The sequence below is a fragment of the Microcaecilia unicolor genome, chromosome 2 (assembly GCF_901765095.1).
Source record: "Microcaecilia unicolor chromosome 2, aMicUni1.1, whole genome shotgun sequence".
Taxonomy (NCBI): domain Eukaryota; kingdom Metazoa; phylum Chordata; class Amphibia; order Gymnophiona; family Siphonopidae; genus Microcaecilia; species Microcaecilia unicolor.
The window spans coordinates 431,856,723-431,876,830 of NC_044032.1; the positions used below are offsets into that span (position 1 = coordinate 431,856,723).

General features: G+C 43.1%; 1 protein-coding gene across 3 annotated transcripts in view; it reads right to left on the reverse strand.

Annotated features, from left to right (window-relative positions):
* LEF1 (lymphoid enhancer binding factor 1) overlaps positions 1–20,108 on the reverse strand; it is a 248,260-nt gene that overhangs the window by 15,483 nt on the left and 212,669 nt on the right. The window contains exon 10 of one of the 3 annotated variants that reach the window (XM_030190798.1): positions 17,781–17,818. The exons of 1 other annotated variant lie outside the window; for it this stretch is intronic. In XM_030190798.1, the coding sequence (XP_030046658.1) occupies positions 17,787–17,818 (32 nt within the window). In that variant the 3' untranslated portion in view covers positions 17,781–17,786. Of the gene's footprint in view, positions 1–17,780; positions 17,825–20,108 lie in introns of all 3 variants that reach the window. One more of the 3 variants, XM_030190797.1, reaches the window with a different exon arrangement.

Sequence of the window (20,108 nt, forward strand, 5' to 3'; positions counted from 1 at the left end):
CCCAAAAAGCCAGCTTTAGGCAACCCTTGTGCTTTCCACCCTTAATTATAAATGCACAGGCAGAGAGGGGCTGGGGAAGATCAAAGAGCAGCTGAGGTCTACCTATCCAAGGAGCCAGGCAAATAACCAAGGAAGGACAGAAAGAACCCCTCAGATATTATTTACTCTCCAGCCTTTTCATCCCATATGTTCAAAGGCTTGCTCCAGGTTCCTCTTCCTGGGAAGGTTTTCCTCTTGCTCTTACATGAAAACATTCAGCTTCCTGTTGCAGAATGGCCTGGAGGCACCAAGCCAGCAGTTCACAGCTGTTGGACACAAGCGCCCAGATTCAGAGCTACTCTCCATCAAGCAGCCAGGAATGTCTACCACGCCTAAGGAAATCAAATGCTCTTCTGTGCAGACTGTTTTTCTCTCCTCCACCCCCTTATCCTCTTACTGGCATGTTGCTTTTGAAGTCAGGGGGTTATGATAACTAGCAGGGCCCAAACTCAAACCCCCAGAGTTTTTCAGCTCAGGTCCTGGCTTCTGACAGAATTGAGGAAATGTCTCTGACTCACCCAAACCTTTTTCTGGCTGAGAAAAGAAAACAGGCATCTGCATATTTTAAATAGTGTAAAGGACCGATAAATGTGATGCTGAAATAAGATGACAAACACAAACCCTTCCAAAGAATACAGAAACAAATATGCATTAATTTGAACACACAAGTGTGTAGAGTCTTATAGTGGCTTCTGCTTTTCTCATTACTTAAGATGACAAAAATTAAGACTTCTCACTTAAAGATACACTGGATGCCTCTGATAAAGACCACCCAGGTTTTAAATATAAACATTTACATAGGTGAAAAGTTCTGAATGTCCTCAGAACTGGATTTATTTCCATGGGCAAGACAGATTGGTCCTTTGCAAGGATCTTCTACTAATGAGATAAGTAAAATGAACTTATGAAGATACTCCAGTGTCATATGGCCTACTCCTCTTTCTCAGCATCTTCATGTCCACTTAGGAGCCCTGAAATGTGGGAAAACAGTGACCTGTATTTCTATTTATCTCTGCAGCACAAAACAATTAATATTTATCTCTATCTACATGCTTCAGGGCTTTTCTCCAAGTAACATTGCTGTAGAATAACTCCTTTTGCAAAATGGTGTAACAAGATGCAAATGGGTGGTAATATAATCCCTATAAATGTACATAACGGTTTTGATTTTATAACAAGTACCCTATGTGAGAAGTCCAAAAAGGCACTTGTTTTATACAGGCAACATAGATGCTAATGTCCCTCACTCAGTAGGCTCCACGATCCAGCTCCGATAGCACACATGCTAGTGTATAAATTTAAGCCTGCATGAAAGATGGTGAAAATGTGTATGTGTACTCTATGAAGGAGTCAGAAAACAATAAGGCAGTCAGTCCGCCAAATCCGATACGGAAGGTAAAGCAATGAGGCAGACCTTGTAAAAACACACAATGTCTTTATTAGCAGATAAAAGCTCCCAGATATTCACATAAAATGTCCGACACGGCCATGTTTTGCCAGTATAAAAATGGCTGCGTCGGGGCATTGTGGGGTCACCAGCTGATATAAAGCTACCAAAATAAACTAGGCTGGTGTGGACTGTTAAAACGTAGAAAGCTAGATTATGGGAACAGTCTCTCAAAAATACACTATGGCGAAACAGGGCCATGTTGGGCATTTTATGTTGAATATCTGGGAGCTTTTTATCTACTTAATAAAGACATTTTTTGTTACAAGGTCTGCCTCATTGTTTTATCTTGTGTACTCTATGTATACACATACGCAGTTTATAAAATATTTGTGCAGCCAGGACCCAACCTCTGCTACGCCCAAACTACGCACCTGAGAACACCAATGCGCAGATCACATAAATGTAGGCTCAGAGTTTCTCTGTTTGAACTTTTCATAGACTATGCGATCACACTGTTTTATGAAAAACCCTTTTTTTTGCGTGAACAACAGGCTTTATGTGTAGAAAAGTTTTGAAAAATTACCTCCAATAAGCATATGCTTATATAACTGTATTTCTATGTAAGATTTTACATACCCCCCCCCCCCCCCGTTTAATAAGCCGCATGGCAATGCTGACATCCCATTCAAAAGTGAATGGGCTGCGTTGGCATTAGTGCACCACAGTAAACAGGGGATTTATATTAATTATTTATTAACTGAGTGGAGGAGCAGCCTAGTGGTTACTGCAGCAGACTTTGATCCTGGGGAACTGAGTTCAATTCCCACTGCAGCTCTTGTGACTCTGGGCAACTCATTTAACATTCCATTGCCCCAGGTACAAATAAGTACCAGTATATAATATGTAAACTGCTTTGAATGTAGTTGCAAAAACCACAGAAAGTCCCATTTTCTTTCCCTTATGGAGAGACTAGTGGAACCATGCCTGTTTCCTCAACAAAGAAACGGGCCTTAGGAAGGTTGTCATGTAAGCTTTTTTTTTCTCTCTCCCCTGCCCTCCCCTCCATGTCCAGCAATTCTTCCCTCCCCTCCATGTCCAGCAATTCTTCCCTCCCCTTCACGTCCAGCGATTCTCCTCTTCCCTGCCCTCCCGTGTCCTGTGATTTTCTCCTCTACTGTCCTCCCATCCCATCCATGTCCATCAATTCTCCTCTGCCCTGCCCTCCCCTTCCTCCCTCCCTCCCCTCAATGTCCCACGATTCTCTCCTCCCCTCGATTTGTACCTGAACTTTCTCTGGCTGGCTGGCACTGGCTTCCATTCCATTCGTAACATCCCTCCTGACATCAGCTCACCTCCAGCGTTCCGTCTCACTGTTCCGCCCTCTGACGTCATTACGTCTTGACGCGAGGGCAGGACAGTGAGGGGGAATGGAAGCTGGAGGCTGGCTGACGTCAGGAGATGTTACAAACCCAGGCAGCCAGACATGAAACGTTGGAGGTGCAAAATTATTATACAGGATTCCCCCAAGGCAACGTACAAGAAGCATATTTTGATATAAAGGGAAAGGGAAAGGGAAATGGGACTTGATATATCACCTTTCTGAGGTTTTTGCAACTACATTCAAAGCGGTTTACATATATTCAGGTACTTATTTTGTACCAGGGGCAATGGAGGGTTAAGTGACTTGCCCAGAGTCACAAGGAGTTGCAGTGGGAATTGAACTCAGTTCCCCAGGATCAAAGTCTACTATACTGACCACTAGGCTACTCCTCCACTTACATCATGTTAACAACAAAATGACACACACACACATATATAAATATATATGATAGATAGATATATACAGCACACACACACATTCATTCATTTATTTATAAGATAGATACATACAGTACACACACACACACAGTTTAAAAGCCAAAAGTATTTGAGCTCTGGTTGCCATATTCTTCTATCAATTACATTCATGGCTGTTAAATATAACCTCTGAGTCATACATGTGTGTCCAATATGCACATCTATTCTTCCATGTAAGTTCTTAATGACGTGTTATTTTAAAGATGTGAATAGGAAGCTTCCTCTCCTGTTGACAGATGGGACCTTGCCTTACAAAGGAGCAACTATGATATTGCTGTGGGGAGAAAAAGCAGGTCAGCTCAGGATTCTTTTTAAGAAACCACAGGTATGTGCTAAGGAGACTGAAACCTACCCACATCTGAGGATTGGCAGAGCCTGGGGAGGGAGTGAGGGGCTGCAGCAGCAAGCCCAAGCCACAAGTGGAATCCGTAAAATCAAAGGCAATTACAGCTCTCTGACTAGTGCCTAAGCTTCAAAGGAAGGGCTGCGAGTTATTTTACATATGCTAGAGCCACAGTAAATGTGTGTGAACGTGTGCGTGTGTGCAAGTGTAACACCACTGAGAGCCCCTTCAGTCAATAAAATGCTCAAAGTAAAGATAATCAGACACACAGCTGATTTGAACCTGCTCACAGACCAATGAAGACACATACAATCCTTGCCAAGCAGTCTGTGAAAGACCACAGGTACTGTGTATGTACCTGGATTTGGAAGGACAGGAGGGATTTTACAAAATACAAAAACTGCATTTGCTGATAACAGCAGCCTCAATCTAAAAAAACAAAATTCAATTATTTTACTCTCCTAGTTCCAGGCAGCAGAAACAGCACACTTAGAAAAATAAGCTCCTGACAATTTCTTACCATTAAAGAGAAGCCCTTCTTTGATTACAGTTCAACTCTTGCCTACTGGTGAGAAGGATGGGAGAAAGGAGAGCGTCAGTCAATTGAAGAGACTCTACCATTCTCCTATTCATTTGAACCCATCCTGGAAGAAACCTGGGTTGATCTCACTACCAGGGATGTTGGTAGCATTTTCTGAGCAACTCACCCCACCTAATGAAATTTGTATAATTATAGTAATTAAACAAATTGAAGAGTCTAATTTCACACTAAGAGGCCCTTTTACAATAGTCAAAAAATATTTACAAAGAACTGTATTGCTGGCAAGTTAAGGTGTAGGTGGGCTATTATTTTTCTACTGAATGTTTATCTTGTGTAATTTGCTTCCTTTTATGGACTCATCTTTGGACTTTTCCTTCTTTGCCCTATTTATCCCCTTACTCTTGTATGACTGTGCTAGTTGGCTGAGGTTCCTCATTGGCTGACAATGTCACTTTTGTGCTACTACGAATCTATTCAATGTTGTAGATCATCTTGCCATCCCATATAGGATTAAAATCTTGCATTGTTATCAGAGCAATGAGGGAAGGGCAACTGGTCCTGCTGTTGATTCCACTGAATTAGTTTTAAAAGCTGTTTTAAATCCCCCCCCTTATAGACCTCTTTCTGACTCCGTCACACGGGGGACTAAAGGTACTTATTTCATATATCAGGTTCTGTATAGTTTCTCTGACCTCCATTGTCACCCAATCACAAGGGGGTGGCATTAGGAGCCGTAATTGAAAACTAATTCCCATAACTACTGCTTTCTGTCCAAAACTGAGTGTCACTTGTATGTGATCTACCTTGTAGGCTAAATGTTAGGTAAAGAGAAGATAGAATCAATAAAAATAGAGACAGAGATAGGTTTAGATAGATAGGTACATTTTATTTCTTACCCAAACACAGGTCTTCAAGTTGATACAAATACAGACATCAGATTCTGGTTTCAGCCGCACAGGGCTTCGCCGTCTGACAGAAGCTTCGGAGAAGACTCTCAAACTAAGCCAAAATCTGCCATCTTTTATACTCTATCCTCTCCATAGAAGTGAATGGTGAGAAACCTTGCTCCTAATCTTTCTCACTTTCTGAGATCATACTTTCCCATGCGATCTGCTATCTGATGTGCCCACCTCCTTCCGTTCTCAGCTACTGCTAATTATCAACATGTTTTGGGAAGCGTTGAGATAACAGTTTCACATCTTCCGGCTGCAATACTTTTCATACCTTTCTCATGAACTCTGTATTACCTCTGTATCATTGTATACCAAAACTAATAAGCTCCATTTTATTCATCTGATCTTTCATTACAGGTGCTATATTTGAATTAAAAATTGTACCAATTTGTGGCAGGACTCATTGTTCAGACCTGCTTTTTGCAGATTCTCAAATATTAAATCATTTCAGTACTTTTTAGCAGTTTAGGCTGTTTAAGGTATGTAAATTGACCCACCACTATTCCAGTGGATGGATCCCAAGCGGGGACACATATTAACTTACAGGAAATGCAAGTCCTTGCTCAGCCAGTCATAGATTTTTAAACCTAGCTGGTATTTTTACAGCCTGAGTCCTAAAATCTGGCCTTCCACCCTTCCGGTGGGCATCCAGTGAGGGCCTCTTGCTGTAGTATAATTATACAAAGCGTATGGGGGAGGCAGGAGCAATGGATTTGGGGGGTGGGGGATATTTTAGAGATGGGGGAATCAGGGGAATTGGCCCTGCATTTGTATGTGTCCCCAGTAGAGGATTGGGATGTGGAAGGGCAGAGATGAGGGGGAGAAGGGGAGGGGGGCATTCTGCATTTTATCAGGTTCTGGTGGAAATGAACTGAAAAAAGCAACTACATAAATAGCAGATGCAGATTTGTCTGGCTACATTTCCTAGTCAATTCTCAAAAGAAAACATTTCCCTTTGAAAACTGGTATAAAGTCTGCAGGTTCAAATGACCTGCAGAGTTTCCTAGTTTTCCAAGTTGGTGATCTGATTATACACTGAAGTTGTTGCTCTTACTTGGCTTGACTTTGTTGTTCTTTTCTTTCTTTCGGCGATTTTCGAAACCAAAGACGTCCATGTCAAAAACGTCCAAATGCAAGCCATTTGGACGTGGGAGGAGCCAGTATTTGTAGTGCACTGGTCCCCCTGACATGCCAGGGCATCCTAAGGGGCACTGCAATGGATTTCATAAAATGTTCCCAGGTACATAGCTCCCTTACCTTGTGTGCTGAGCCCCCCCAAACCCACTACCCACAACTGTACACCACTACCATAGCCTTTACGGGTGAAGGGGGGCACCTAGATGTGGGTACAGTGGGTTTCTGGTGGGTTTTGGAGGGCTTGCTGTTTCTTCCACAAATGTAACAGGTAGGAGGGGTATGGGCCTGGGTCTGCCTGTCTGAAGTGCAGTGCAGTATCTACTAAAACTGCTCCAGGGACCTGCATGCACTGTCATGGACCCAAGTATGACATCTGAGGCTGGCACAAAATATTTTTAAAGATGTTTTTTGAGGGTGGGAGAGGGGTTAGTGACCACTGGGGGAGTAACGGAAGGTCATCCCCGATTCCCTCCGGTGGTCATCTGGTCATTTCGGGCACCTTTTTATGCCTTACTCATAGAAAAAAAACACGTCTGGGTGAAAACGTCCAAATTTTACTTTAGGACGTCCTTGCTTTTTTCAATTATGGCTCAAAGCCGTCCAAGTCTTAGGCACGCCCAAGTCCCACCTTCACCACGCCCCCTTGAAATTTGGACGTTCTTGCGACGGACTGCAGTTGGAGAAGTCCAAAATCGGGTTTCGATTATACCGATTTGGACGTCCCTGGGAGATGGACGTCCATGTTCCGATTTATGTCAAAAGATGGATGTCCATCTCTTTCGAAAATGAGCCTGTTAGGCAAATATAGGAGACAAAATAGACCAGAATTCCAAATAATTAAGCAGATGAGATGATGCTCTTGTAAATCAGGAGAGAGAAGAACTCAAGCATCCATCTTTGTCAACAGCTCACCAGCACCCTCTAATTCTCCCCTTTCAATCTTGAACAGTTGTTGGGGGGATGCGAGGCAGATGTTCTGAAGCTTGAGATACGTTGGCTGAGCGAATCCTTCTCCTTTCTTTCCAATATGGGAGTTGTAGTTCACTTTTTAATATTTATTTCTATTTTGTTTATATTGTAAATAGTCTTGATGGTATATCGATAAGGCAGTGTATCAAATAAATATGAAACTTGAAATGATTTATTTATTTCTTACATTTGTATCCCACATTTCCCCACCTATTTGTAGGCTCAATGTGGCTTACATGATACTGGAGGGGTGATTACAGGCTCCGGTGTGAACTAACACAGAGTGGTTAAAAGAATTAAATCAATTTGGAGAGGTTAGTCCCCTGCAGGTTGCAAGGGTGGGATTATGCGGCAAGGGATTGAGAATTGTCTGTTTCTTAGTTTAATTGTTGTGTTTCATTGTTCGGTGTTTATTCCGGTTGTGGGGTATGCCTTTCTGAAAAAGTGAGTCTTTAGGATTTTTCAGAAGTTAAGATGATTTTTCAGGGCTTTTGGTATTGTATTCCAAAGATGTGTGCATATGTAGGAAAAACTGGACGCGTATGTTGTTAAAACAAATAGGAGAAAATGTTTCTTCACCCAACGCGTAATTAAACTCTGGAATTCATTGCCGGAGAACGTAGTGAAGGTGGTTAGCTTGGCAGAGTTTTAAAAGAGGTTGGACGGTTTCCTAAAGTACAAGTCCATAGACCGCTACTAAATGGACTTGGGAAAAATCCACAATTTCGGGAATAACATGTATAAAATATTTGTATGTTTGGGGTAGCTTGCCAGGTGCCCTTGACCTGGATTGGCCGCTGTCGGGGACAGGATGCTGTGCTCGATGGACCTTTGGTCTTTTCCCAGTATGGCATTACTTATGTACTTATATTTCAGGCCTTTGCATCTTGGGAAGTGAAGGCATGTGAGGGGGACCAGTGCACCTCGAATGCTGGCTCCTCCCATGACCAAATGGCTTGGATTTGGTCGTTTCTGAGATGGGCGTCCTCGGTTTCCATTATCACCGAAAATCGGGGACGACCATCTCTAAGGTCGACCTAAATGTTGAGATTTGGGCGACCCCGACTGTATTATCGAAACGAAAGATGGACGTCCATCTTGATTTGATAATACGTTTTCCCCGCCCCTTCGTGGGGACGTCCTGCAAGGACGTCCTCAGGAAAACTTGGGTGCCCCGTTCGATTATGCCTCTTCCATGTGTTTTTTCTTTATTGAATTTTAATTTGAATGCCGTTGTACAGGAGTCCATTATGCTTAGGCTGTTCTTTACTACATTGGTGATATCTGATGGATTCGATTTGAAAAGTATATATATTGTGACGTCGTCTGCATACAGGAAAGGGTTAAGGCCTTAACTGAATAGGGATTTTGCTAGTGGGGTCATCATTACGTTGAAAAGAATGGGTGAGAGAGGTGATCCATGTGGTACTCCGCAGTCTGTTTTCCATGGTAGTGAAACGTTCACGTTTACTTTTACTTAATATGACCTAGTGGTTAAAAGCCCCTTGATCCATTTAAAATGATAGCAGAGAAAAATCAAAATAGTCCATGGAGTGTGCCTAAGAAGGTTGTTGGAGTTGTACCTTCCACAAATTGCAGGATAATTTTTCCATGCTTTTATTATGGAGGTTGTACATGCCATACAGTTCAGGTTACTTTGCTGTTGGAGTTCTGCTGTGCAATGAGCGTAAAGTAATGTTTTTAGTTGAAGTGATCTATGCTTGGTTTACATCTTGCCTTTTAGGGATCCACTGTGTATATCCCATTCCTCTGTGATTTCATGCACCATTCTGTTTCCACCGCCTCCTTTTGGGAGGGCATTCCAGGTATCCACTACCTTTCTGTGAAAAAAAAAATCCCAATATTGTTTTTGATCGTCCTGTAGTTTCATATCATATCATCTAGTTCTAGAGCTTCTCTTTGTTTAAAAAAGCTTGTTTTTTTCAGTAATTTCTTTCAAGTATGTAAAGGTCTGCATTATATCCCTTCCCTCTTCTCCTCTAGGGTATATGTATTTAGGACATTCAACCTCTCCTTATATGTCTTCTGATGGAGCCCAGTTCAAATCCCACTGCTCCTCCTTGTGATCTTCGGCAAGTCACAACCCTCCATTGCCTCAGAAACAAACTCATGTCATGAGCCCTCCATGTGAGCAAGCACAGCGGGGGGGGGGGGGGGGGGTGTGTGTGACAGGAAGGATGATGCACCTTGCTGTGTTTGCTCATCTGGCTGTCTTTTTGCTCATCTGGCTATCTTTGTGCGGAGGACTTTTGTTCTTCTTTGGTTGTCATGAGCCCTCCAGGGACAGAAATAACACCTACAATGTGCGCTGCTTCAATGGCTTGCAGATGGTATATAAGAAATTAAAATTTAAAAATATATGCCTCTCCCCTCCTATTGCATACAATTCCTTTGGGGTTTTACACCCCATATGCATAATGCTGTACTTCTTTGCATGAAATGTTAACTGCCAAGCATTTGACCAGACCTCTACTTTTTATAGATTAGTGGTTTTCAACATGGTCCCTCAAGGACCATCTAGCCAGTTGGGTTTTCAGGATACTCACAATGAATATGTATGAGAGATATTTGCATGTAATAGAGAAAATGAATGCTAATACACCTCAGGCATGTTCATTGTGGGTATCCTGAAAATCCCACTGGCCAGATACCCCATGAAGACTGGGTTGAACACCACTGTTATAGTTCACTTCTTATTTTGCCTATTTCCTACAAGGTGTCCACCCTGATCTTCATGTCATCTGCAAAAAGGCAAATTTTCCCTTCTAACCCTTCCAAAATATCACTTGTGAAGATGTTGGAATACAATTGGCCCCAGAACTGGCCTTTGAAGCACTCTACTGCTTATCTTTCTTTCTTCTGAATGAATGACATTCACCACTACCCTTTATCTTCTCTCAGTTGACCAATTTTTTCTCCAGTTGTCTGCCTTGGGACCCAACCTCAGGCTGGTCAATCTGTTCGTAAGCTTCCTATAAGGAACTATATCAAAGACTTTGCTGACTCCAAGTTTATCACATCCAGCACATGCCCTTTATCTAGCTCAGTTAGCCAGTCACAGAAGTCAGATACAATTGGCATGATCTGCCTCTGGAAAAAAACATATTGGTTTTGATCTTGCAGCTTATTGGACTGTAAAACATTTATTATCCTTTCCTTAAGAAGCATTTCCATTTCTTTTCCCACCACCGAGGTGAGGCTTATTGGCCTGTAGTTTCCTATCTCTTCTTTGTTAGTATTTTTGTGAAGAGGGACCACATCCACCTTCCTTCAATTAAGTGGAACCTCTCCCATCTCCATGGATCTGTTAAACATATCATTCAGGTGACCTGCCAGAACTTCTAAGATCTTAGTATCCTGGGGATTTATTCCTTCTGGTCCCATGGCTGAAAGTTCTTCATGAATGTCCTCTTCCATGAATAATGCCTTATTTCATTTTAATATGTATTTTTCTAGTTGTCTATGGCCCCCCTCTAGGTCTTTCTTCTGTAAATATCAAATATTTATTTAGCACGTCTGCTTTTTCCTTTCCATTCTCCACATATTTTTCTTCAGCATCTTTCAGTTTTAGAATGTCACTTATAGCCCTCCTTACAGCTGAGGATCCTGGAAGACATTAAGCCTCTGATGATTGAATCTCCTAGTGATCATTTACCTTTCTCTTTTCAGTTGTCTTAGTGTCTTGGGGATTTTGTAGATGTTGAGTATTTTTCTTCTTCTCCTGAAAATATGACAATCCTGTAAATGAATCCTAAATTATCCAGTGCAGCAGAAACCTTTTGCAGTGGTATCCTTTGGGAGAGTGGGTGTCTCTCACAGGTCGTAATCTGGCAGAGCACACTGAAAGCCACCTATTCTTGGGTTGTTTAATTCTTTGTGGATGTCGTGGGAAAGTATCAGGATTCAGTATATGCTGAGTATCTTTCTTCAAAGTTTGCACAATTTTAAGTTCTATTACAGTATTTTTATAATCTTATAGAGGCATTTTGGACTCGTATCCTTTGGGCGAGTGGGTGTCTCTGTCACAGGACATAACCAACCAGAGACAACTCTAAACCAAACATTCCTGGGTTGTTTCATTCTTTGTGAGAGTGATTGTAAAGGGTCAGGATTCTCAATGGAGGGAGGTTTTTATTAACTGCTGCTAGCTCTTCCTTGAGCTGATTCAATTCCTTTTCCATTGCAGAGAGCTGGAGACAGATAGGGCAAACTTTAAGCCTCCAAACAATCTGTCTTAGGATGAAAACACCACAGTTGTTGCATGCAATAAAAATTCATTTTTGATAATTTGGTCTGGTGATAGAATGCTAAATTAATCAATAGAAGTATAATCACTTTATATCTTAAGGTCCTAATATTCAAAACAATTTAACCACGAAGGAAAGGCTCTCCAAGAATTGCATTGGTTGCCTATTGCTTGTTCAAGGTTTTGACCTTGATCCATAAAATCCTAAATGACAATGATTCTTTAATTTTGGTCAGTTCTTTGAAGATCCACATGCCCATTAGACCTTTGTGATCTGGTGGTAAATCATTTTTAGAAGTTCCTTCTTTTCGACAGGTCAGATTGGATGTGTATCATTCTGCTTTTTATATTAAAGGAACCTGTTTTCTGGAATGCCTTACCTGAAGATTTGAGTAAAACTTGCTCTATGGTACAATTTAGAAAGTGCTTAAAGGCTCTGATGTTTACACAACCTTTTGCTAACAACTAAGGATTGATGTCACTTTTGTTTTTTTTTTTATTTATTTCATGTTGTGTCTTGTCTAATGTGATTGAAGTATAGTGTATCATTTGTAAAGATTTTAATACGTATGTATTTCGGAAACTGCCTAGAACTGTAAGATAGCGCGATCTATAGAATTTTTTAAATAAACAAATTGAACTCGTGCTGAGTAGGTCAGGAGGGGGTATTCAGTGGCACTTAACCAGGCAGTGCCGCTGAATATCCCCTCCAACTGCTGGGACACTCTCCAGACAAGGGGGACTGATATTGTCAGTATTTAGAAGAGTGTGTTTGGAATTACTCTTTGGACAATACCAGGGCAGTCCAGGGTGGAATCTAGGTGGGGTTATGCGGGCACTGGCAATATTCAGCGTTGGTGCCGGCATAACTAACTTGGCAAACAGGACCACTAAGGGCTCCTTTTACTAAGTGGCAGTAAGCCCAGTGAGGGCTTACCGCTCACTATAATGGAGGTACCACCAGGCTACTGCAGCAGCCCAGCAGCACTTCCCACCCCCAGGGCTGCCGAGAGACTGGGCCGGGCCCGGGGCAAGGCCGCCCCCAGGGCCACGCCCCTGCCGCCCTGCCCCCCGAGGTCGCTGCCACCGCTTCCCCCCTCCACCCCCGAGGTCGCCACCGCTCCCCCCCTCCAAGATCGCTGCAGCCACTGCTCCCCCTGCCACCACCCCCGAGGTCTCCACCGCAGCGCCCCCTCTGTCCGCCATTGGGCCGGGCCCCCTGCATTGAAATCGCAGTCTCACCTCCGTGAAAGCAGTGCTGCAGGCAGCAGAACGCCTCCCTTGGGCCCTCCTTCCCTCCTTGTATCCCGCCCTCGCGGAAGTTATGTCAGACGAGGGCGGGACACAGGGAGGGAAGGAGGGCCGAAGGGAGGCGTTCTGCTGCCTGCAGCGCTGCTTTCACGGAGGTGAGACTGCAATTTCAATACAGAGGGCAGACGGTCGACGACAGAGGACGGGTGGGACTGTGGCACCGGGCCCCCCTTGGAGGCCCGGGCCCGGGGAATTTTCTCCCCCCTGCCCCCCCTCTCGGCGGCTATGCCCACCCCTACTGCGCCATAATTTCTGGTGCTACAAAAAAATGTATTTATTTTTGTAGTGCTGCACTGTACCCAGCAGTAATCAGGCAGTGCCGCGCACTGCCCAGTTACTGCCAGGTTAGCGTGAAAGCCCTTACCGCCACCTCAATAGGCTCCCACACAAAATGGCCACGTGGCAAGTGCTTTACTTGCCGCCCAGCCATTTCCTGCAGGAAAGCGAGACCTTCCCTTTTACCAACTGCATTAAAAGGGGGCCTCGATGCACGTGTAAAACACAGACGCCAGTGCCGGCCCCCTTTTGCCGCAGTTTGGTAAAAGGGGCCCTTAAATAGCAGTCCTATCTTTGCCCAGTTATCTATGTGGGTAGAGCATTGAATATTGGCCATATCCACATAACTTGCCAGTACTGCTGGTGACCTGGATACTCAGTACCTGTGCCCAGATATGGCCCAGTACTGAACATCTGGATCTAAATTAGCTGACAAAAGTCAGCATTTAAAAATGCTCACCACCTATAGGTAATTATGTGGAAATGTGCTCCAAGGAAGACTATATTAGAAATTTAAACCATAGGGTGGGTAAGTGCGATTGTGATTGCAAGTGATGGGGGAGAAGTATTAGAGTTAGCAGATTTAACAACCGGCAGCCATTTCCCATCCCAGCAGTATGCTTTCAACTAGTGCAGTATCTCCTTCCCAAGAGTACAATTAACAATTCCTGGGCTTCACATCCCCAGGCTCTTCTTGCCCTTGGTGCAGAGAAATCTATGGCTTCACATTTTGTTCCTTATGTACATAATGACAAAGTACAGCTGCTGAAGCTTTGCTTTAATCATCAGCACACAGTATTTTGTGGCTAAATATATTTACACCAAGATGCCGTTCTGTAAAATGAGCATCTTAGCCACACAGGAAGAGAAGCGTTGACTAACAGTGTTGAACAATGTGTGTGTCTTGAACCGCAAGCAGTGTCTGAATGGGGAGATCCTGGGCTACACCTACACCTAACATTTGCTTCTTTGCCTCTGCAAACTGCCAAGGTGCTACTGCTGCCTCAGAAAGAGCCAGGTCTATAATTAGCAACAAAATGGCACTATGGGGCAGAGTAAATTACAAGACAGGCTCTTTAGGAGAACTCCAACATGCCCAGCTGTTATACAGCCCTGGAATGGGGAGGGATGGATTCAGTCTTGGGCAGGCAGTACAGCATATTTGCACCAAGATATAAGAGAAGGGAGGGCTTTCTTGATTAGCTTTCAAGGTTGTATTAAGTTATGTCCAATAAAAAAAGGTATCATCTTAATTTCTTTTCCATGTTTTATTTTGTTTTATTTCTATTGATTACCTTTAAAAGTGGACTAACACGGCTACCACACCTCTCTACTCTCTATTTTGAAATTAGTCAGCCTTCCCTCTTTTTTTTCTTTTTAATGAGCATCTTTAATTTGTTAATAGTACTTGCTTTTGTTAAGTAATATTAACATCGCACATTGAGGTTGATAAGCAGTTTTGGCATTAAACAAGGTTATCAATAGAAATCAAACAAAATAAAACATGGAAAAGAAAATAAGATGATACCTTTTTTATTGGACATAACTTAATACATTTCTTGATTAGCTTTCGAAGGTTGCCCTTCTTTGTCAGATCGGAAATAAGCAAATGTGTTAGCAGATAGTATATATAAGAGAAACATCAAAGCATTACTTTGACAGTCTGACAGAGTGGGAGGGTGGGGGTATGCATGGGGACATCAAAGCATTTCATTGATATTCTAACAGGATGGGTGTTGGTAGGTGAGAGGAGGGTGATAAACAGAGAAATAAACAGAGAAATACAACTTTATGGTTTATAATGGGCTAGAAAACCCAGATCCTTATTAAGTCCTGTTTGTTGGGTGTCAAAATATTCAATCAATCTTATTTCAAAGGTCTTACGTTCCTGTATTGGCATTAAACAATAAAACACAACACCAAAGGAGGCTCTTCAAGTCTGTAGCAAACAACAAGAAGCAGAAAACAGAGCAGACCCAGAGTCCAGGGTAACCTTTATTAAAATAGACCTCTGTGGCCACGTTTCACCACAGTGCACCTAAGACAGCAATGAGCAGATCCGGAATTCCAAAAGAAAGCAGTATAGTGCAGAGCACCACCTCCTTATCTCCCTCTGACAGTGAGTCCACATCTCACACTGTGAGACTGAGGTAAGAAGCTGCTGCTCTGCACCATACTGCTTTCATGTGGAATTCAGGATCTGCTCCATGCAGTCTTGGATGCACATTTAAGGCCCTGTTTACTAAGCCGTGTTATAGGTGCATTAGCGTTTTTAACGTGCGTTGATTGTGTACACACCTACAGTATCCCTATAGGCACCTAGATGGTTAGCGCGCGCGTTAAAAACGCTAACACACCTTAGTAAACAGGGCCTTTAGTTAGTTAGGGGAAGCACTGCTTTAACCCCTTGTTAGTGTTTTGAAAACCCCTGATAAAGCCTATTTGGCGAAACGTGGCGTCGGGTCTATTTTAATAAAGATTTTCCTGGACTCCAGGTCTGCTCTGTTTTCTGTTCATTAGTCAATAAAAGGCATTAAGGCATTCATCCAACTCTATGAACATGACATCAATTGTGAGAAAGGAAAATTCAAAATCTGCTATAACTACGACCTTCCCCTCAAAACAAACAAACAAAAACAAAGAAAAAAAAAAAACAGGGAAGGAGACAGAAGCAGAGCTTGAGGGCTGGAACTGAAGGGGACAGAGGCAGTGCTAGAGTGAGGAAGGGTTGGAACAGAAGGGGACAGCGGTAGCGCTGGAGGGAGGAAGAGTTGGAGCTGAAGGTGCAGCACTAGAGAGAGGGAGGGAGGGCTGGAGCTAAAGGGGACAGAGGTAACATAGTAAATGACGGCAGAAAAAGACCTGCATGGTCCTTCCAGTCTGCCCAACAAGATAAACTCATATGTGCTACTTTTTGTGTATACCCTACCTTGATTTGTACCTGTCCTCTTCAGGGCACAGACTGTATAAATCTGCCCAGCACTATCCCCGCCTCCGGCTCTGCCACCCACTCTCGGCTAAGCTCCTTAGGATCCATTCCTTCTGAACAGGATTCCTTTATGTTTATCCCACGCGTGTTTGAATTCTGTTACCGTTTTCATTTCCACCACCTCCCGCGGGAGAACATTCAAAGCATCCACTACTCTCTCCGTGAAAAAAATACTTCCTGACATTTTTCTTGAGTCTGCCCTCCTTCAATCTCATTTCATGTCCTCTCGTTCTACCGCCTTCGCACCTCCGGTATACTTCTACTGGACAGTGCTAGTATTCTAGACAAGAACACAAAGGACGCAGAAATGTGGGTGCCTACATTATAGAATCGTCCTTCACATGGTTACATATATTATCATACTTGGTTTCTCTTTATTATTCTTTCCAAACCAAGGACATGTTTAGGTACTGCTCCATTGAAACCATGTCTCCCTTCTCCTTTCCAAGTCAGAGACATACACAGACTACACAAACACACACAAATGCACAGAAGTGTTAGACAGAATTCCATGAGCCTTTCCTCCACATTCTTTCCCGCGTCTTTTGTTTTGGTATACTTTGGAGAGTTCTGTTTGATGAATTTTTGACAACTGCAGTATGGACAGGAAAAGATTCTGCCAATTTTGACTTGGCCTCAGAGCTCTCATAGTGAGCAGGGGCGTATCTGGAATCCGGCGGTAGGGGGGGCCAGAGCCAGAGAGGGGGGGCACATTTTTGCCTCCCCCCCCCCCCCCGCCGCTGCCGCCGCCGCCTCTCTCCACCCCCTCCCCGCCGTCAACCCTCCCCCGCTGCTTACTTTTGCTGGCGGGGTCCGACCCGCAATCTTCATATTTCGGCTTCCTCCGTGGCCATGTGCTTCCAGGAAGTAACGCTGCAGCGCTGATTCGTTGAATCTAGTTCGGCGTCTGACGTGCTGGGACGTCAGACGCCGAACTAGATTCAACGAATCAGCGCTGCAGCGTTACTTCCTGGAAGCACATGGCCACGGAGGAAGCCGAAATATGAAGATTGCGGGTCGGACCCCGCCAGCAAAAGTAAGCAGCGGGGGAGGGTTGACGGCGGGGAGGGGGGCCAGGGCGAAATCTGCGGGGGCCCAGGCCCCTGTGGCCCCACGCAGATACGCCCCTGATAGTGAGGACATACATTTGCTTTCAACAGGGCCTTTAAAAGCTAAGAACCTCACCATTTGCTTGCAGGAAGGAGTTTGTGGCTTTTCAGTCCATACATCAAGCAGGTATGTACCTGATTCAAACCTTCTGAATAATCAGAAATCTCCCAACATAATGCATTTATTGGATGAAAAAAAACCCAACAGAACAAAAAAAAAAAAAACACATCAACAACTAAGGGCCAATATAATATAACTTCCCCCACCCCTCAGAATGAAATCTCCTTTTACAGGGCCATGTGCACTGGCCCAGCCCAGTAGATTTGAACTTAGGTCTCTGTGATCTATAGGAAGATTTACAGCTGGTCAATGAAATACAAGATCAAAAATATACAATTTGCTTTCCAACAGTCAATATAACAACCACAAAACCAATTCTCCTCTCCCACTCCCCAAAAATGAATCCCCTCATTTACTTTTTCTTTGCCATTAGAAATTGCTACAGCATTTAGCGTCCTTCTCTTTCGTAGTCTATGGCGTTGTGAGGATCGCATTCCCAGCTAACGATAGATACAACGGCTTTGGTGAGGTCTCTTACCATGCTTCAGATGTACGCTGCTGTCATTCTTGGGGGGCCTGTATCTGAAAAAATTGTCTTTTTAAAATAATAAAATTGCCAGTGAAGAGGTTTCCCCCTCCCACTCCCCAAATTATTCCTATTTCATAGTACATTTTCCACAGATTTAATTGCCAAACATCTCCTTGTTGTCAGAGTGCTTAATTGGTTTTCTGAACTATTTCTAAACATGCTGGGCGTTTCAGCCTTCTAGCCCATAGTCCAGTACAGGTTGAAAAAAAGGGTCTGAACCATCTTAAAGTGACTTTGAAAACCTGGGGTTAGTGGGCAGCTTTTAACACCCTGTGGATGTTATTTCTTAGTGGAGTTTTGACTGTTGGACGTGTATTCATGTTTCTCACGCCAACTCACTTTGATTAAGAAGATTAAAAAAAAATGGAAAAAAGTACAGTAATCTTACCAATACCTTGAGTCAACTCAACCAGGCAAGGATTAGCAAATGAAAATTACATCTACATAGAAAGCGTGTTTGTTTACCTGTCACAGGTGTTCTCTGAAGACTGGAACATGCTCATGTCACAAACAGGAGTGATATGGTTATTCAGCTCTGATGAGACAGTTTCTGGAACTGTCCCCACAACATTAAGAAACACCTGGGCAAGTGCAGCAGTTCCCATGCTCATGCCCACTCCCACTCCCACTGTGCTCCTCATTCCAAATCTATAGCTAACCAGCTAAGACTGCTTAGCTACAGGAGGGGAGGGAGTGATTGGGGATTCACTGGACTACAGAGAACATCTGTGAACGGTAAGCAACTTTGATTTTGGAAAAGACAAGTACAGTCACTTATCATACAGGTGGGATAACCTAGCTAAGGGTTGTCAGCAATAAAACAAAAACGGAAACAAGAAAAAGTAACTTTGTCAATGGGGTGATATCTGTTTTGGCATATCAGAACGTTCCCCCCCCTTTTTTTTCTTTTTGATAAAATAGAACAGCCAGTTTCTAAGCCTCAAACAGACCTTGAATATACTGCCAAAACTAGCTGCTGCATCCGGGTCTGTAAGCAGAAAATCAGTAAAGTACGGTAGACTGAACTCACATCACAGCCTTACATATCTCTTCTAATTCCTCAAATATTCTCACTTCCTAGAGCCTTCCTGATAAACAGTTTTGCATCTCATTAAGATCACCCTGATTAGATTGTTTGGGATGTATTGTGTCCGTCTAAAACATTGCTTTTCTTTATGCAGAGAACATTTTTTTTCCCTTTGAACCATTTTCTGTCATTTTCTTTCTCTTCAGTGAATTAATGTAAAACATGAGGTGGGAAGGTTATAATTAATATTAAATGGATCTCGCTTTATGAACCTAGTCCCGCCCCTCAATAGACAGATCAGCTTGGACATAAACAAAAGAGATGAAATGTGCTATTCAATCAGAAAAGGTTCTCTTCAACGAAGCAGTCGCAGGCTTGGGGTGGTATAAAGAATCAAAAAAGCTAGGTAGACTGTTTTTTTTTTTTGGTAATTCAAAGCCAAGAAGGCTTGTTCACCTTTGCAGTAAAAACTGTAGGAAGAATAATTAACTGATTAAGGGGGAAATACAACACAACTGTGGGCAGGAATTTAGACAGCATGCATTACCATTAGCACGAGGGCTTGTAGCTCACTGATGCCCCATTAGCAGCGAACTAGCACCCGCATTAATGAACGAAGAATGCTCAGATGCTTTGGCACGGGAAACGAGTGCACCAGAGATTAGTGCGCATGGCATGCTAATGTAGTGAAATGCAGGTTAATGAGGTCATTTCCTATTCCCTCCCAATACTCAGAGAACAGTGCACAAAACAAAGCCGCCCTTACTGCTGAAAAAATAACGCCCACTCAGAGCAGGCATTAGGGTGTAGGGTGTTTGAAGAGAGGATTTCTCATGATTCTTTCTTTAAAACCTACCAGTTTTTAATACAGTTTGGATGCAGAAGGAAGCCCGTGCAAGCCCATAAGCACCAGTAGCAAGAAACAAATGTGCGCAAGTCCGAGTGAAAGCACACATTGGTGCCCATTTCCTGCATTTAAATATAAGCCTTCCAATTTAAAAAAAAAGTTTTTGAAAAACGTAATATTTAAAGGTGCAGAAAACAGACACCAATGTGTGTTTCACATTCAGGTGCATGCTGTATGTACTGCTGCTGAATAGATTATCAGGCTCATTTTGGAAAGAGATGGACATCCAAAGTGACATATATCGGCATTGGACGTTCATCTCACAGAGATGTCCAAATCGGTATAATCGAAACCCGATTTTGGAAATCTTTCTCTGAAGTCCGTCGCAAGGACGTCCAAACCT